Source organism: Chamaea fasciata, unplaced genomic scaffold, assembly GCF_029207755.1.
Source record: "Chamaea fasciata isolate MVZ Bird 193981 ecotype frontalis unplaced genomic scaffold, bChaFas1.0.hap1 SCAF_13, whole genome shotgun sequence".
Taxonomy (NCBI): domain Eukaryota; kingdom Metazoa; phylum Chordata; class Aves; order Passeriformes; family Sylviidae; genus Chamaea; species Chamaea fasciata.
In genome coordinates, this window is record NW_027094098.1 from 134,809 (window position 1) to 155,000 (window position 20,192).

The following is a 20,192-nucleotide window of genomic DNA, read 5'->3' on the forward strand; positions in this document are numbered from 1 at the left end:
CCTCTAAGTTCCTAGAGCTCCATTCTCTGACTACCAATATCCCTCACAGGAAACAATATTCCACATCTGACCACCACTCCACTGGCCTGAGCTTTTACGACTGCCCATCCAGGAAATTCAATTTCCAACAGGAAAGCAGGTATTGGAAAGAGCTGTTTCTTTTCCTCACTGGAGACCCAAACCCAAACTGGAAAGCAGTCCGTATCAGAATGAAATAAGTGAATCAGTAGCAGGAGAAATGCATTCTCTGACAATCTGTCTCTATTTTGTTGGCAAACTGAATTATGAAAGGAAAGAAGGACATTTTTTTTCAGTCTGATAATCCCTTCACAAAAAGGTTGACTACTGTTGGTGCATTGAAAATGAAAAAAAATCAGTATTAAAATTATTGGCAACTATACACAAAGGCAAAAAAGTAGGCAAGTTTGTCTATTGCAGTTTCCATGCAGGTTATTATACAAACTGTTTGGGCATCTGATAGAAAGCTCCTCTCATACCATGCCCAGCTACTTCCAACCCATCCCAGGTCCATCTGGAAGGCTCTAGATGACTCCTGGAGAACCAATGTGGGAAAACAGAGGGACAAGGGCATAAAAGCAGTTGCAGATGTGCCAATACTGGCTGGTTGTTGGACATTTGTTCTGTCTGGCCTGCAGTTTGTCCTGTCTTCTTAGGAAATTCCATTTCTAACCCCTTCTGGGCAAGGAAACTTTTTTCCTGTTGGGAACACACATTCAGCCCTGCCACAGGTCAGACCTGGGACAGGGGCTGTGGCAGCCTCACCTCTGTCAGATCTGGGTTCATATCCCAACAGAGATTTATTCTTTGTTACAGCTGCAAGATATTAAATCCTTACACTTCCCAAAGACAGACAAACACAAGGTAATGGAAAACCTTTCCACTAAGAATGGGGTTTACACGTGGGTTTTGCTTCCTTCTGCCCAAATTTCAGTACCACTCACCAGTTCCTTCAACGTAAGCTCTTGAAAAACAATTATTTAGGCTCTTATTTCAGAAATTATCTATTTAAAAAAAAAACAAACCAAAACCCCTTGATTCTCCTTCACCCGTTCAAATTGCAGACATTCTGATTCAAGAGGCACAAACCATAGCAGTATAGTCAGGCAAAATATCAACAGGTATTTTAACCTGCTTCTCCAGGTATTAGCGATGAGTTTCAGTTTTTCACAGGATGCCCTGTGTACATCATGCTTGCCCAGCTTACAAGCCTTTAAACCACATTCTGGTTTCTGAACCAATCATAACTTTTTCACAAGTAAGGCAATTTTCCCCAAAGTCAACTGTCCTCATAAAACAATGAAATAAATCACCTCCAAGGTGGAGGGGCAGCACTTTCAGGGAACACCAAGCTGCCAACCTGCCATCCCACTGTCACTGCTTCTGACAGCAGAGAGAAACTGCTTCACCCCCATGAGAAACCAAAAAGTGACAAGATGAAAAGATTGTACATTTACACCAAAGATGAAGTTGTAATAGCAATATTTGCCAGCAGTTTTCCTTCTGAACAGCATGAAATAAATATAAAACTTCTGTTAAAAATGAGCAACACTCAGCCAAGTTAACCAGTTTGTTATTTATGACAAGTCCTCCCCAGTCACACTATGGATTACTTTAATTAGTGGCACTTTTGTGTAATAACAGGAAGCCGCAAAGCATCACAAAACAAATGCAAGAAACAGAAGTTTCAACTTATTGTGGAGTTAGTGCAAGATGCTTTTCCGCAGACAAAATGGCATTAAACTGAGCATGCTCTGGGCAGGGGTGAATTCCAAGCTTAGGCTTTTGTCCCTTATTGCTATGAAGTTCTATAATGCCTCTGGATTCATTAATTTCCTTTAAAAATTCACAAAAATTCACTTTGGAAGAGGATATTCAAAAGCAATTCCACAAATAGCATTTCAAATTTCATCTGTACTGAGAAACAGCCTTGATAAGGTCTGTGTTTCTCTGGCCAGCTCTAGAAACACAACATTTCGAGTTAACATTAAACAGGAGAGCAAGCTTGGAAAGCCTCTGCAGCTGACTTTTGGGAACGCACTGACTGGTTGATCACACCACAAAAACGTATACCCTGAAATTAAATGAGTAAAATCTTTAGGAGATGCAACCTGATGAATATGTACCTGTACACTTGAAGGCCCAGTAGGTCCATGTGAAAGTGCTGTTTGCCCAGTCCAGTTCCCTGCAACAGTGTCTGTGAGCATCAGGTGTTTCTGACAGATTCAGACACTGCCAGGTACTTCCCAATAAACCCCTGATGCAGAATTTGAGCCTTCCCAGTAACTAAACTGAGCAAAAACCCCACAGGCCGTAGACAACCACACTGGTAAGCTGAGGGTCCGCAGCATGCTCTCAAGTAATGTATTAATTTTGGAACCAAAGGCCAAGCACTTTGTACAGAATCTTTATTGGCACTTTCTAAGCGCCAATCAAGCTGGGGAGGGAAAATTACTTTTTCCCCTTGCTCTCTCCCAAAAGAAGCCAGTATTGCTGTTCCCAGCCCCAGTCCCAGTTTCTCTTGGCAGTCTGAGCACAAAGTGGGGCTGGTGTGTGTGTCAGCTGACAGATGGATCTCAGTCTGCTCCTGGCTGCGAGGACGTGGTGCTGCTCCATATGCTCCAGCTCCGAGTGCCGCGCCCGCACCAGCAACAGCCACCAGAGTTAATAGTAATTAACTAATAACGTGCAGAATTTCAGGCTGAATCATAAATGAAGAAAGAAATGTTGCTTGTTTATACATTCAGCGCCAGAATTTTTCAGGAAAGGAAATAAAAGCACTTCTGCCAACAAACATGTGAGCTGCTAGATGGACAGATAATAGATAAGCATGTAAGACACAGTGTTGCTAATGCAAAATTCAAGTTCATTGAATTGTCTGCCCACTTCATTGAAATTCCAGCAATCATTAATGCCAGAGTACTGTGGAAGGGTTTCTAACACTTACTTCAACATGGGAGTTTTGCAATCAGAATTTCAGAAGACTCACAGGGCAGAATAAGGGCCAGAACAGAGACCAAAAAATGAAATAAAACCTCTTCAAGTTGTCAATATGCAAAGCAACACTTGAAATCCAGCCTCTCTCTCTCTCCCCTTCATCTCCTCAAGAAGTCCCACAGGAACTATTTTGCTGATGTGAAGTAACTTCAAAACGGATTCAAGAACTCCAAGTTTCCAGGTGGTTGCTCTTGTAGCAGTGCAAACCTGGCTCATCTCACACCTTTGAAATGTTTCTGTGCATCATGCACTACTGCATTTCTTAGATGCACGTTCTGGCAGCTCTCAGCAAGAGTCTTTCTGACCCCAGTAAAGATCAAAGATTTCTCTAGCTCATTAATTTGAAATTTAAAAAAAAGTAAAATCAACACGTTCAATGTCGTCTGTAGCTGCACTATGACAATACTGCTCTTCTGAGGAGAGAGCTGGGAATTTCACCTGTGGTTCCAGTGCTTCTCCAAACTCTCTCCAAGATGGGTCACAGACAAAGCATGTGACTGAATGTTTCTTTCATTTCATAAACCTCCTATATATTTCTCGGCAAAGTGACAGCTGAGCTGGCCGAAGAGAAAAGGAGGGAAGGTTGGTGAGGATCACATTTGCACACCACATTCACATTTCCTCACGTGTGTGGGTAGTTTGAGCTGGGCCAGAATTGGAACCATCTCACAAGTGCACAGGCCACAGAAACAGCCACAAGTTGCAACCAGGGAAATTCCAGGGTGAAAGAAGTAAAAAATTTCCAGTGAGAGCAATTAAATCCTGCAACAAGTTGTCCAAATAAACATGCAGTGACTGCAGCCTGACAGACCTTGAAAATTACCCTGGACAATGGGACAATCCAAGCAAGGGGACATGGGTTGGCCCTGCTCTGAGCAGGATGTGGGAGCAGGTGACACTTGGAGTCCCTTCCAAGAAAAAGAGCTATGTAAGTCCAGAACTCATTTTTCTGTGATGTGACACTTAAAAAGTTCCAAGGTTTGAAGCAATTATCAAAGGACTAAAGCATGGCTAACTGAAAATCACACACACACACATACACACACATATGTGGAGGGACAGAATCTCACACTGAGAAATTGGCTGGAGTGTGAGCTTCCCAAAGAACATGTTTGCAATCAGACAGATCCTCCAACACAGCCCTCACAGTGCAAGACTGCTGGGATCTGCAGTCTACTTTGGGATGGATTCACATGATTTCCAGCACTCCTGACAAGTATTACAAGGTTCCTGTCCAAGGCTGTTGGTGTGTGCAGGAACAGCTGAAGTTACATCAAGCAGTAGCAGCCGAGCTTGGGATCGGATGCGGATTTTCAGACGGCCACTCTCTATTTTCAGAACATTTGGTTCTCAGACCATACGCCTCACAGGTTTGAACCTACAATTTTTCTAACCCTGTAAAAGACTTGTCAAGTCAATGACATATGCCAGCCAGATTTTTATTTTTTAAAGTTCTGTTTGGGAAGACTTTGAAAAACACTGTTCTGCTTGTTAGCATCAACACTTTTCCCACAACAGTGGGAACTGTGTCTGTTCTGAACAAGCATATGCACACTAGTAAGTCCTGAAAACTCATATGACTATGGAATGACAACTACCAGTCAATTTCATGTTGTGATCTTTATCATTAATTTGAACTCACCTCCCTTTGCTGTTAAAGCAAAGCCTTTAAGAGGCTTGCCTTGCCATTTCACTTTGCCCTCTTCCCATTATTTTCTTGGTAGCAGCACAGTAAGAATAAGTAATTACATGAGATTACAAAAAAGGTTTCCCCAAAACAAAATTCTTCTTTCTAGAATTAACTGTGCAAGAAACAACAGGCCCAATGAAAACAGGTTACAATGATGCCTTACAAAAGATATTTAGGTGTGTAAACCATGTATCACTGAGCTGCCAGAAGCTTTTGTGACACTTAGGAGCTCAGCATCTCCCCATACTCAGAGCTAAAAAACCAAAGGAATTCTGTGTGCATCTGTTTTAAAAGAGGTAATAAATGTAATTGCAAAAAAACCCCACAAAACACCAAAAGAACCAATGTTTTTGGTGTGCTGCTCATTTCTCCAGCCCCAAAATGCACTATGCTCTTGGCAATTCAGTTTTTGCCCTAGTGCAAATTCTCCCTTCTATTCCTATGTCCCATTACCTACATGTCCAAATGCAGGACACCCTGAAAGCTGCTGCTTGTTTCACTGCATAAGGGCCCCAGAATTCTACATCATATTTTTGCTTAAGGACCCAGACTTCCCCACACTTGAGACACCCATGATACTAAAACAGAAATTATATTGGACTAGAACTGACTTTCCGTGGTATTGCTGCACTGGAGAAACACACCAGGAACCATGGTTTCTTCATGATGAAAAAAGTTACGGAATAACTCACTTGAGGGAAAAATTTGTTCTAGTCAGTATTAGACTGACACACTATGAAGTGCATGAGGCCCCAGCTTTACTGCCTGGCAAAAAGGATTTTTAAAACTTCTGTAAGAGACAAAATAGTATTATCCAGGCAAGTACCCAACTCCTTTCTTAATTCCACTGTGCCCTTAGACTCAAGGAATCTGCAGTGTAATTAAGAACTGGTCCATTAAAGAAGGTCACCCAGGGAGAAACTTTACAGAAAGCTGGACACAATAAAGTTTAATGATCCGGCCAGTTGGTTATTCGGGGACATGTCACACTAAAGATGCAGTGCCTGGACAGCCACGAGGTACCTGCAAAGCACAGATCTTATCCCAGTCTGTTCCAGTGGCAGCACTGATGATAATGTTGTTGTTTAGGCAGCAAAACCTTTGTGGGCCTGACTGGCACCTTTGTTAGTGCAGAGAACACGGGGCTCTGTTTTACTGCAAAGTTAAACACACCAGTGCCAAGCATCCATCAAGCCCAGATACCTCATGACCTGGGTTCCTTTGTCACAACACAGATGACATGAGATGACTGAAAACAAGGTGTCAGCACTGGGTTTCACACTATTTATCAAATGGGAGGAAGTGCTTGCTGGATAAACTCTGGTGAAACACAGTAACTGAAAGTCACCTGTGTAAAAGCGTTTGCTTCCTTCCTACCTGCTTCAACAGCCAGCTAAAAACCTACCTGTAAATTTTGTCCCTTCAAAGGTTTAGTGAGAGCTAAAACTTTATAGTCATTTGCAGGGAGTGGCTATCACAAAGTAAAGCTCCCCTTCACAGTGCAGGGGAGGAGAGGACAAATCATTATCAGGAGAACACAAAATACTGCTGTCTGAGCTCTGGAATAAATCAGATGATTCTGCTGCTTCAGGAAAGGCAGCCAAATGCATTACATGAGGCTGGAGAGTTTTTTATTCCTAACATATACATACTTTAAGCTCAAAAAAAATTTTCCTAAATCCTTAGCTTGTATAGATTGGCTGTGGAAGACACAAATAAATCACATTACCTGGATACAACTCAGCCTAAGACAATTTCGGCAAGACTGATCTCGTGCATCCTGGTAGCACATGACAGTGTGGCTCTGACAGATGCATTAACTTGGCTGTCAATAAAGGAAACAAATACAACTTAGCAGAGCCAGCAGCCAAGACACACCACATCAATAGCCATTGTCATGGAGCTTTTCTCCTTTTTTTTTTAAAAGGTAAAGCTTACTTTTGAAACAGCTGAACTAACTCAGCAGAGGGAGCATTGCACACAACTTCACACTTTTGATTACTAACCTATTTGCTGTCTCCCCAGAGAAAGGAGCATTTTAGAAGTCATAAAATGCATCTACAACACACCCTGTAAACAGAAGCATCCAGCCCTCAGCTCCCAAAAGCCATGGCAACACTAAAAACAAAGGGCTGCAACTAACTGCTTTAAAAACTCTAAGGTAAACAGCACAAGTAGCTTAGGAAATATTTATCCAAATAATAGTTAAAAGCCACAATTCAATCTTAAGAGACAGACATTTGTTCTCTTTGCATTTAGCATACACAGCACTGTTGGGTCAAGGTGTGCTCTGTTTAAAAGTCATAATAAATCTGTTTCCCAGCACTTTCAGAGACAGATGCATTTGCTATTCTGTTTTTTCAACAGGTATGAGATAGTTAAAGCAAAGCAAATCTAAGCTTCTAGTGAAAATGCCTGTGAGATTGACTTTAGAAAGTTGATACAGATCCCTCCTGCAAACACTTTTATACTCTGAACTAGGTATCATTAAACTACCAAATGAAAAAGCAAGGTTGCTAGAAAAACAGCTGTGCCATTCCTGTCATGCTACACAAGCACCCAGTGAAGACTGAAAAATAAAGTCTGCTGTGTTCAAGTGGATTTTTTTTCTCTGTTAGAAATCAGAACCATTTGGGAAACATGAATTATTTAGTACAAAACAAATAGAATCAATCCATATTAATGTGCACTAAGCAGCAATTTACGATTCACAACACCATTTTCACATACAGCATTCACCAGATCACTCAATAATACATGAAGCTTTCTGAATGTTATTAGTCTGACAAGAGATATCAATGAACTTTAAGTCATTCAAGCTGCTAGTTTTAAATCAGCTCTTGGGAATGGGCAGAACAGCCAAAGCACAACTCAAAACTCAATCACCATTCATTAAAATATTAAGCAAAGCAGAAACTGTAGCAGTTTTAAAAGCAGAAAGTAAACCCGAAATGTAAGTTCAGATACAAAAAAGGATGCAAAAGGAAAACTGTAAAAACTTTATAAAAATGATAAAATAGCAAATATGTTCAATCAAGGAGGCCAAAGGTAGATGCAAACTGTATGTTCAGAGGCAATTTAAATTCTAAAGAGCTTTGCTTACACACTTCAGTCTCTCTAGGCTGGAACTATCAGAGCATTGAATTGCAAGACAGACACTTCATACAACACCAACTGCTTCAAAAAGAACAAAAGATACACAACCAACCTTCACACATTCTCTTTACACATGAACAAATACCACGAAAGGAGAGTCAGAGGTCAGTTATGCAGACTTCTTTGATATAATGTATATAACAACTAGGTATACACTTCATAAATTAACTGTATGAAATGAGGATGAAATCATGTAACAATTTCCACCTGCAAAAGGCTTCTAACTCCTTAACACCACCAAAACCCAATGCCAGCACTGAAAACACACTGCCAGAAGCAACTCGAGATGGAGGGTGGGGGTCGCCCCCCCCCCCCCATAATTTTAAAGCTTCTTAGACTATTTCATCTCCTAACATTACAATCATTCTCAATATAAGTCATATGTATATAAAATAACATAGGTTGTTAGTCACACCACCTGACTCAAAGCAAGGAAGGTGTGCTGGAAGATACTGAACAGCAGCTTCTCCAGTACCAGGAAGGAAGTAAAGGCAATTTTCCTAAAAAGGAATTAAAATTTTAGAGCATAATACCTTCAAAAATTATTAGAGACAGAGGATATATCCTCTGGTAGTTGTGAATAGCTGCTTGTAATTTAAAAGTCATTTTTGTTCCATGGAAAAATCATGTATTTTTGAGAAACAGAAAAAATAATCACAGTGGAAAAAAAAAAAAAAACCCAACAAAACATAACAACAATAAAAAAAAAGGCAAGCAAAGGTAGTTTCTGTAAGTAAAGAACTTACTCAAGGGGACTGCCTAGTCTGTCCAAGATTGATGTAGTGAACCTTATTTGTAATTACTTCCATTGGTTCACCCCTTCCACAGTGTCAGTGGAGCAATGGGGAAACCTCTCAGGCAGAAGCAGCCCCCAAATAAACTCCTTGTCACAAACCTTCACATCCTGAGCTTGTCACTGTCCCTCCACCAGATAAAACAAAGAACTGTGGCACAGTTTTGCTCTTCTCTCAGGCAAGCCAACATGTATTAGTCACCATGAGAGGAGGAATGCTTGGTCTTAGAAAACCTGGGGTAGCCAAAAATGTGACAGAAGACAAAAATGACAAAACTATATCAAAACATATATAATTACAAACCAATGCTTGATTATTATTAAAAAAAAAAAAGAAAAAGAAAAAGGAAAAAAAAAAAAGAAAAAAAGAAAAAGTGCTGTAACATTTAGAGGAAAAAAATTCACAAAACCCAGAAAAAAACAAGTTTAAAACTTCCTTGACATGACTTTCCCCTGCTGTAGCGCTGCATGTCTGTACACTAACTTACACCTGGAACTACAAATGTGAACCCTGAACACTGAGCTATGAGGAATATGAACTGCAAACCCATTTCAGCTCATTTTCATTCTCAACCTTCCTTACATATGACAACATATGTAGGAGGTTATGACAACAAATGTGTGATTCAGGGTAAGTGGCAGAAAAACAGGTCTTCAGCACCATGACCAGCAATGTGAATAGGTTTAGTTATTCCTGACTAAACCCTAAAACCTCATGCCCACACCACCTGCAAAGGCAGACTCATGCAAGCTCTGAGCTTGTATTCCGTCTGCCAGAGATTTAACAAACTGAGTTTCACAGGGAATAAATTTTGCTGAGATCAAGAAATCTTTGAGAATGCAAAGCACTTCCTACCAGCAGGCATGAGAAAGCAGACCTCATTTCTTACTTCATTGACAAAATCCACACAGGTAAGACCTTGTTAAATACCACTTTAAGAATGCAAACTTCATTAACCATGAAATTAATATCACCAGAGAATGTAGAACTGCACCCTGTCTGTGCAAATCAGCTCCTTACAGATTTAATTATAAAACACCAGTCAAGAAGACATTCATGATGCACTTTGGAGTTAAACACCAGTCTAGCTAACAGTCCAGAAGTTCATCCTAATTAAACACAGCTTTGGAGTTCCTGGATAATTTATCATTTTAATAGTTTACAAATGTCAACATAACTTATCCTTTTTCCTAAACATTTCATAATGTGAATGACATGTGTAATTATACTTAGGACAATGTTATTACAGGGCCTACAACTACATCCAGCAATCAGCTGAGTAATAAGAAAATCTAACACTTCCTGAGCCAGCAAGACAAAGTAGGGCATCAGACCTAATGAAAGGAGACTTAGAGATTGCAGATTATTTGTCTAAATCGGTGCCTTATTTTCCTTAACTTTTACTGGCATGGCATTTCAAGGATAGTTAGTGACACTAAAATATGATCGTGGTCAGGACATGAGGACCAATAAAGTGCTATTACAATCTATGGCAACTAAGAATTGGACATCTTGAAAGCAGTTTTAATAAAAACCAGGTTATTTCCTTCACTTAAAAAGGATCTGCTAAGCAGTTCCCAACCCTATTATTCTATGCTTTTGTACAGCATGAAATTCATCAGCAAGATTTGCCTTTTTCTGGAGAGTTAACAATGGACAGAATTTATTCCACATAGATGTTTCATGTGTGAAAGAGTAATACAATATTAGCATGGTAAAAGAAAGTAATTTACTTTGCTAATTTAGCCAGGGTTGGATTTCTTTTCTCTGCTACAGCTCGTAGTGCATCTTTCCTATTTGTCTCAAACACGGCTCAAGATGTCACAGAGGCACTGGAAGGGCTGATGATTTATTTAAAACAAACAAGCAGCAGCGATGCTCCATGGCTGCAAGCGATACCTCCCCATCTGGGGATAAGGAAACACTGGATCATTGTAAGGCACAATTTACTTAGTCGTGACCAAAGTGACCTCACGGGGCTTTTCCAAGTCCTGCAGCTACAAGCAGACACTTAACCCACACAACAGCGACTGCGGTGCACTGCGATACCGATCGTCACTAATTGCCATGGAATGGGCCCGAAGGAGGAAGAGAAGAACATGCTTCTACTGCCATCAGCCCATCCTGTTTCCTCCCTGGCCCGCGGCCAGACGGGAGGAGCTGCCTCAGCCCTCGGCTGCCAGGCGGGCCGGGGTCAGGGTGGGCGTCCGTCCCTCCGCGGCGGCAGCGCTGCCGAAGCCCCGGCCCCGTCCTTGTCACGGGGGGGTCTGTGAGCCGGCCGGGGCTGCCCGCCGTCCCGGAGCTGTCCAGGGTCCTGCCCCGACCCCGCTGCTCCCCGGGGAGCTTTTGTCACTTCCTGCTGTTTAAAAACGCTCTCCCAAACCTCGCCTTTTATCACAGTTCAACAGCACATCTTACTGGTCTTCCTTTACCTGCAGAGGGATTCATCCCCGCTGCTGCGATAGCCCAGAGTGCTCCTTAAACTCATTCCCAAGCACACCGGAATGCCGGTTCTGCATTTACCTGGCAAGTCACTAGGAGCTCGCACTTGTGAGAGTTCTAGGAAAATGAATAAAGCGCGTTTTGCATCGTGTCTGCGGCGTGCAAGTACAGGGCTGTTCATATTTTCATAACTAGGAAAGCTCCCATTTGTGATCTGACACTTTTGTACGAGACAAGTTTTAATACCAGACACACAAAGGACTCCGCTGAGGGGTCCTCAGGAATTAATGTGAACGCTCAGAGCAAACACATTCAAGGATGCACCATTAGCAAGTCAGAATAATATAAAATCTTTTGAAGAAATGCGTTTATTAATAAAGCTAGCCGGCCACTGCCCAGCATCTCAGGAAATGCCGCGCAGAATAAACCAGTTGCTGTTACTCAGACGTCTGGATTCCACTGCTGATGTTACAGGCTACCAAATTTTCCTATTTTCTAAGCCTGCTCGAGCAGAAAGAAAATTGCTATAGAAAACAACTAAATCATATGGTTTAGACCTTTTGTATCCAATAGCTTATTTTATGCTCTTTTGTTAAAGGCAACTGGAATTACCTTTAATTCCTTCTCCCCAGAACATTATTCTCACAAAATTACTCCCTTACCTTCATGTAAATATGAAATAATTCCTCTGAAAAGCACATTTTTGCTAAGGCATTTCAAATTCTACTAAATTACCTACTAAGATAGCTTATTATGTGAAAAAGCATTCCTTCTCCTTGGCCAGCTTTTTAAGTGGGAAAACCTTGCTGTAAAGTTAACTGGCATTAAGGATGTAGTTTTTAAGGTATTTCCTTTAAGGTACTGCAAGTAAAGAAAGCACCTTAAAATATACAGAGTATCTTTTACTAGAATGGTTTCTTTTTGTTTCATCTGTGACTCTCAATAGCAAACCCACCTACTCAATTATTCACTGCACCTGTACCCAATCATTCCACTTGTGTAAACCTCTCTCAGTCTGAGTACAGACACAAACTGTAACAAGGCCATAAAAAGGGAACAGACTCCCACACTCTGGTCTCCTTTACAGCATATTTACATTTTCCTCACAGACAGACACAAAGCTTCTACCTGCAGAGAACCAACTGACTCCTCTATTTCAATAATTCATCAATACAACTCACATCTTATTTCTCAGCCATTCCTAAGTAGCCCAAAACAAATACTGCCACACTGATAATGAGGCATCAACCTTCAGACAAACAATCTTAGTAAATAAACTGCTTTGAACAGTTTGCCAGACAGGGTAAGGGGATGGGCAGTGGGTTTTTCCCCATGCCTTTCCCAGGTTTGGGTAATAAAAATGGAGTTATTTAAACCTACACCTAACATCACACATGTGGGAGAATACCTTGCCAACACCTCTCTCTCATCATTCACTACCAATGAAAGCCCAACCACAGAATGCTCAGAAGGTGCTTGCAATTACAGACAGAAAACACTAAAGTATCTAAAACCTTCTTTGTGGCATCAGGAAATAAACACAAATATTGCACCAAGGAACCTCAAACACCTAAGGAACAAAGCCATCATTTTAAATCAAAATCCTATGAAATAAGCTACAAATATCATAGCAGCAAACTTTGAAAAAATATTATCTTTGGCTTAGTGACCTGTAGCATAAGCATGCATTTCTTCCAGCACAGGAAACTCGTTAAGACTTCCTGTTATGAAGTGGCTTGGCTTAAATAAACCAGGGTGAAAAACAAATGCATATGTAAGGCAGGAGAGGCAAGAATAAAAGCAAGGAATACACTTAAAACCATCAGGCTAACAGGTTTGGGAGTTAGTGAACAGGAGGGTTGCCAGTCCAAGCAACCTTGCCAAAATGAGGTGTTTTCTCATCAGGTACTTCCCTTGGATAGGGAGTGAGAGTCTGTGCTCAGGAGAGACCCAACAGAAGTTGCCTCACCCAACTTCGGTTCACCTTTTCCCGTCCTGGATCTTCTGTAGCATCTGAGTGAAACTGTTCCACACATCTTTAGCTTCACAGCTGAGCAGCAAAATTAATTCACAATAATTAAACATAACACAGGTGGGCTCTGATAGTATTAAGTAAATTCACCCCTGATTCAGACATCAGAAAAGGACCTCCTGGCACGTGCTTCACTTCAAGAACAGCAGGGTACAACTTGGAATCAGAGGGACCAAGGAGTGGATTTGTGAGACCTTAACTCACAACAATAAAAACCATATGCAAACTTCTACTCTTCTTAAGGGAGACAGGGAATCTCCCATAAAAACTCAGGATAGATGATCACTAGCTAAAGCACATTCCATAAGAAAAAGGTTATGGAGTTGTGACAGGTTATATCTGAACCTGGAAAAGCCTAGAAGGAAGTTTCATGTAAATGATAAGGTGGGATGAGTGAGTGAAACTGATCCTCACTCCCTGTGTGGCAGAACAGGGAGTCAAAAGCTACAAAGAAAGGGAAACCCAGGAATTCATTTCAAATGAACATTTTGTCAGCTCAAAGTGAGGAATTCGCCCTTCCTGTCACTTCTTGGTTGTGCCCATCCAGCAGTGAGGGAACACACAAGGTGGGCTGATAATGTGCCTGGGGTAAAAGCCTTTCCTACCAGTGTCAGCAGGAAAGTTCCCACACTCCCCCTGGCAGAGAGCCACCACATCTTCCACAAACTAAAAACATGATACTTAACACATTTCAGCCCTTCAAATATGAAGCTTGAATGATGTCACTGGCAGGTCAGCTGGCAGCACAGCTTTACAGCAACTGAACAGGGGCACGAACAAAAAGGTGGCACACTGGAGTGTCAGATCTTAATTTTGCTTTCAGAACAGTCCTTCAGTTCTTTGTAGATGAACATCCAGCAGTGAGGCACAGAAGAGGTCCTTCTTCTCTTACTGCTAATGTTTAAAAATATTTTCATTTTTACACTAAATGCAAGCTTGGTAAAATTTATCTAGAAAAGGGCATATCTGGTTCAGCCTTTGATTTAGCCACTCACCAAAATTTCCTACTCTTTATATGTCAAATCAAATATTTTTCAAAGAAAGACAGTATCTGTGCATGAAGAGCAATTGTGCAATGTATCTCTGGTGCCATTACTTTAATTTCTTTTACTACAGAGGGTTCAGCACCATTAATCAAAACTAAAGCATTAGAACATCTCCTAGTGTCTCCTTAAAAAAAAAAAAAAAAAAAAAAAAAAAAAAAAAGACAAGTGACTTCCTCCTTATTAAATTTAAATCCCAGACAGTCATGGGTAAGACAAGAGCTGGAGAAATGATACAGCTGCACATAGAGAATTACTGCTGTCCCAAAGGGGCCTGACTGCAGGCACAAATCTCAAGCAGGCCCTGCCTACAGTCACTTGTTTCCCCTCCGTGCCAGCACCTCTCTTGTGCCAGAGCTCCTCCAGCTTAAGTGCAACCAGTCCTGTGATGCAGCTCCAGAACTGTGTCACCCCTCCTGCCCCAGAGGGGACAGGGACAGCTGTGTAGGTGCCCAGGTGGCTGCTGCGGTCACGCTCTCCCTCTGTCCTCAGGCACAAGTTCCTGCTTTTCTGTCACATCTTTTCTGTCACAAAAAGTCCCACTTGTTGAGGAAAGTCTAAAGGGTTTGGAACAACACACCAGGTGTTTCGCACGTGACATGAACAGTTGTCCTGGGGTGACTTTAAGGTGCCAGTGGATAGAAACATTCAGACAAAGCTATCAGACAAACACAATTTTTGCACAAAACAGCCCCTAACACAAAGACCTGCGTTGTACCACTGTAACAGGCTCATGTGGTGTGACCAGTTTCTCCTCCTGCTCAGGGAGAGGCACAAAACACTGTGGAAGAGAATGTGGCTGGCAAAGCTGGGACAAACAAACCTACCCAGAGTTTTTGAATAGATGTAATTTTAAGAGTGGTAAGTTGCTATGGTTTTGCTCTAGTCTGCTTTGGACACAGACTCCTTTTCTCACCAGTACATTGCAAGGACTGGCTGCCGTCCTTCCACTCCCTTCTGCCACAACTGCACCAACAGTCTCCTCACAGTTCCCGGTTTAAGAGTACCTAACCCAAGTCAGAAAGTGCAGCCAACAACAAGGTGTTCATTTTTCTAGTCCCTACTTTACATATTCACTTTTTCTTGTCTTCACTTAGTCCAGTGTTACTGTAATATGCATAAAGATACTATTTCCAGAAAAAGAAAACAACCCACCCTGACAACTAACATCTGTAGTTCTTCATCTTTTGATGCCCAGTCCATAAGAATAACCTATTTGCATCCCTTAAATCTAAACCCAGCACTGTGTACCCATCACCTTCTTACACAGAGGTACTTCTGTTCGGAAACTCCTAAAACTTCTAATTCTGAGGCTGCTGTCACTGACCAAATGCTACACCAGTGACTGCTGTTGCCTTTCACCCACAGGATGATAGCTACACACATAGCTTTTACAATAGCAATGTCATTGTTAATAGTGACTGAGACACTAAGGCATGCAAACATAACGTGCTAGCAAATGTCCGAGTTAACCATAATAGTGTGACAGCAGCACGAAAAGGCATCAGTGCAATTCTAATGTAAACAGGATCTTGGTATTTAGATCAAACTATAAAACGTGTCCCTGATATTCTCTTTTCCCTCTCCCACTTTTTGCTACCAGCAAGGTCACCATCAGCTGAGTAATGGCACTGGGTTTCTTTTCCACTTCTCAGCCCAGAGGATACTAACCAGACCACAAGATAGAGACAAATCCACCAGAACTGTTTCACTTTGTTGTGACTCCCCCAGCACGGGGCTGGAGCCAGCACAGACCTTCCTTGCCTTTCCACCACGCTCAAAAAGCAGCGTAAGGCGCTGCTGCCCATCAGCTGAGCTCTGTCAGCGGCCACAGCTCCCTGGCGGCTCCAGCTCCCAGGAATGGCCCTCCAGGGAAGCGAGGCAGGACGGAAACAAGCGTGACTTTGCTGCTGGTGACAGGACAAGGCGCACCTGCAGGAAAACTGATCAGCCGAACCCGTGACTCCTGCACATCCCAAACCCGAGCGGCTCCGCACACACCGCCTCCTCCTGCTGGCAGTATTCCAAGCAAACACACACCCACCCAATAAATTCTGTCAGCACGGCTACGAGCATTAAAAGGCAAGTCTAAGAAAGCGAAAGGACTTGAGCTACCGCCTCCGAGGCCTCCCCGCTCCAGCTCACCCGGCACCCACAAAGCGGCGCCGGCGGCTGCGCCCCCCGAGGCCTCCGCGGCCCTTGCGAGCCCTCCCCGGCCGGGAGCCCGGCACAGCCCGGCACAGCCCGGCCCTTCCCGGCACAGCCCGGCCCTTCCCGGGACGGCCCGGGGCAGCGCGGCCGCGGCCCCGCTATCGAGCCCGGCCCGGCCTCGGGCCGCCCCGCCCGCTCCCCGCCAGGCCGGAGGCCGCGGCCCCGCCACTCACGCATGAGGGTGCTGAAGGCCACGACGCCCAGGAGTCCCTGCAGGAAGATGCCGAATCTGTCCATGAGGGCGCCGTTCTCGCAGCCGCGGTCCCCGGGCCCCGGCGCCCCGCCCGGCCGCGGGGTGCCGGCGGTGAGGCCGAGGCTGCCGTTGGGCGGCGGCGCCCCCATGGCGAGGCCCGGCCGGCGCCCTCAGCGGCGCATGGCGGCCGAGCCGGCCCCGCCGCCTGCCCGCCCCGCTCCCCGCCCCGCCGCGTCACCGCCCTCAGCGCTCCGCCCGTGACACCCGCAGCGCCCGGCCCCCGGCACGGGGCAACGACCCGGGGCCCGGAAACAGCGGGCTCTGCCCCCGGGCCGGCCGCCGCGCTCGGGCACAGCCGCTGAGGAGGAGCACGGCAGAGGAGGGTCCGGGGCTGCGGGCGGCTGCCAAACGCCGCCCGGCTCCAGCATCCACACACCGCCCGGCTCCGGCATTCAAACACCGGCTCCAGCATCCACACACCGCCCGGCTCCAGCATCCACACACCGGCTCCAGCATTCAAACACCGGCTCCAGCATCCGCACACCGCCCGGCTCCAGCGTCCACCCCCATTTGTACACCGCAGCACAGCCCCGAGGAATCCCCGGGTCAGAACCACAGCAGCCGAGGCTTTGCTTAGCCCAGACCGCACAGGGCCAGGCAAGGCTGCTATCAACCTAGAAAGGGGAAAGTATCACCTGGGTTCTTCGGTAAAAATGTTTCATCTTTTATAAAGGATAACCCCCGGCCCAATGGATTAAACAAAACTGTGAAACTGGACCTGTTGGTGAGTGAGCCTTGACTGGGCCTGTTGTGCTGTACCCCTCTTCATCCTCTCCAGCCAGAACTACATCAGGTTTAGGTTCCTGTTTTCAGCGTGGAATCAACCCAGGTCACGGTGCATTGTATTCCTTTCTTACACAATTTCTTTACTGTCTTTAAATAATTTAAAATCCCTGTCTAAATACGAATTCACTTATAAATATGACCCAGAAAGCACATGTTTAAATATATCAGAAAGCAAAGCCAAGCACATGAATCAATAGTTCTTAAAATAATATTTGTTGTGTCTACATTGCAAACCTACCTACGTGACTGTCCTTCCTGGAAGGTGATGCCAAACAGTACTGGCATACGACAGTGATTTTTCCAATTTTTAGGTTGTGTCATAAATGTCTGGAAGTTGCAGCCAGAAAAAGAGATGCTCTCTGACCTAGGGAATGCACAGCCAGAATGGTCTGTCCAGTGCCTCTGGCCTTTGGTCAACACTCTTCTGCTCTGAGCTGCCAAAAGCAAGAACTCAGGAATGCAAATAGTTACCCAACAGAAAAGACACGGACCAAAGCACGGTTGCTTTTTCTCCCCCTTGCACACAGTGGCAACAGCCACCAAGCACTGCATTTGCAACCTGGACTTGACCTATTTGCTTGTGGCCCAGGGTGGTTTTTTTAGCTTTCACAGCTGCTGCTGACCATTAGACATCCCACACACGTACCTGACCTGGACCCCAATACTGGCTAAAGATCTACCTAATGCTATTTATACATAAAACCTACGTTTCAGACATGAATCTGGAAACATAACTCAAAGGGCTTATGCCTCATGTTACTCCATATTCCATGCTTTAAACCAGATCATTCCCCCAAAATACCTCTTCAAGGGTTTCATCTCATCATGACTCCTATAAGCCCTTCTGAAACCTATGGCAGACAAATCACTGCCTCCTGCTATGTGCTATTCACAAGCCTTCAGATTTCTCTCAAGCAGACAGTGCTCTGTGAAGGCAAGTAGAAGATTTATGTTAAATCCTACATATTTATAGAGGTCTAAAGACAGTGTTAAGCAAATCAGTTTCATCCCACTCCTATGCATTTTCTGCACCCAGTGTAAAATCAGCTCAAGGTAACTGGAATGCAGCCAAGAAACAAGTGCTGAGTACAATCTGTTGGAATGCCAAGTAAGGAAACAAGAACTTTGCAAGGCAAAGTTGTTTCTGAAACATCCTGTGGACTCTCATGTTATTCAGAGTAAGCAAAGCCAGCTTGTTTTAAAATTTCAGCTTGCTTGGGTAGCTCTACCCTTTACAAAACCATCCAGAAGGAGCTGCAGCACCTGGAAGGTTTGCAGTGGATTGTATCAAGCAGCTTCCAAGGTTCGAATAGAGCAATAAAAGAAAGTTACTCCAATTTGTAGGCCCTGTCCTTGGCTCTTGTATATTAATTGGATTCAGCACCCTGTGAAAAAAAAAAAAAAACTGTTACCTTGAAGACGCTTTGACAAAGAGGACTCCTGCATTTGAGAGAACTGAATAAACCCAATCAAACTCTTTAACATGGAGCCTCTCCGAGTGGTATTTATGTGGCTTGCGTTCACCTTTAATGCAAGTAATGAAACACGTCAGACAGCTTTCCACAGTTTTCAAAGATAGAAAATTGCTCCTGGTCAGCAGCAGTATTTATGATATTAATACCAAAGCCATCAGTAACAGTTTAGGTATCTTTTTTAATTTTCTTACAACCACTTAAAACTGTCATATAACACAAACTTTTGTACACTATTTACAGACAAAACAAGTAAAATATCCATCCAAAATATTTTTTTAAAAAATCCTCTGATTAAACTGTTACACCTGCTCAAACAATGGTGGGACTTAATAGGCATATTTTCTTGTGCATGTTTCTCTTCCATGTAGTACTTCAGTCTCACTGCATATATATATTTTCTTTTAAAGGTTAAAGAAATATAAAACAAGCAGAAGGGACACAACACAATATGCATTTAAATCTTTGTTTAAGAACAAGCAGCTAATTAAAAAAGGCAAAATACAGGAAAAGTGCATCAGTTCCAATGAGTTAGTATAAGAAAGAGGCCCACAGGTGTGGAGCTGGCGCCCTTTTGGGCAGAGACTCCTAGAAGACCTCTGATTGTCTATAGAGATTATTTTAAATTTATTTTAAACAGAAATTTAAAAAAAAGAAAAAAAAAAAGAAAAAAAAGAGGAGAAACATGACACCTCCAGATTTTTTTTTTTTTTTGCCATGAGGTTTCTTGGAAACTGGTGCTCAACAACTTTCAGAGTGGGTGAGAATTCCTCTGTGCCCAGAGCTCAGTGTTGACTCCGTGCCATGAGCTGTTACCGAGCCCCAGGGCTGCTCCCCCCGTGCCAGGCCAGGGGTCCCACTGTTTGTGCCAAGTCACTCAGACCCACTGCCTTGGAACTCTGTCAGTGCAAGACCTGCTCGCCTCCACAGCTTAAAGCTGAGCCAAACACTGCTGGCTGGGCACCTGAACAGAACAACTTTGTCTTCTCATCAAAAGTCCACTTGCATGTCTGGTGCATTTCAGGACAGATGCCACACTGAGGAAGCTACAAATGACCATGGAGACAAAGTGTCACTAACCTTAACTCGTTTCCGTTGTGTTTCATGCAGACTGGTATTTTGGTTTTACAACAATAAAAGAGGCTTGTGGTCTCTGGTGTTCCCAAGTCCCATTGCAATCTTTCACCCAAAAGGCTGCCTTTGAAAACAAGGCTACATGCATGTTTGGGGAAGGGTGGCAGCACTCTGAAACAAGGGGTCAGCACACAATCCCTTGGGAGGGAAGCCTTCATTCTACA

The 20,192-nt window shown here is 43.5% G+C and overlaps 1 protein-coding gene across 1 annotated transcript in view; it reads right to left on the reverse strand.

Annotated features, from left to right (window-relative positions):
* LOC136296269 (musculoskeletal embryonic nuclear protein 1) overlaps nt 1-16,738 on the reverse strand; it is a 40,767-nt gene extending 24,029 nt beyond the window's left edge. Inside the window, exon 1 of the mRNA XM_066195221.1 lies at nt 16,557-16,738. Within this exon, the coding sequence (XP_066051318.1) occupies nt 16,557-16,725 (169 nt within the window). The 5' untranslated portion in view covers nt 16,726-16,738. The remainder of the gene's footprint in view (nt 1-16,556) is intronic.
* Nucleotides 16,739-20,192: the final 3,454 nt, after the last annotated feature.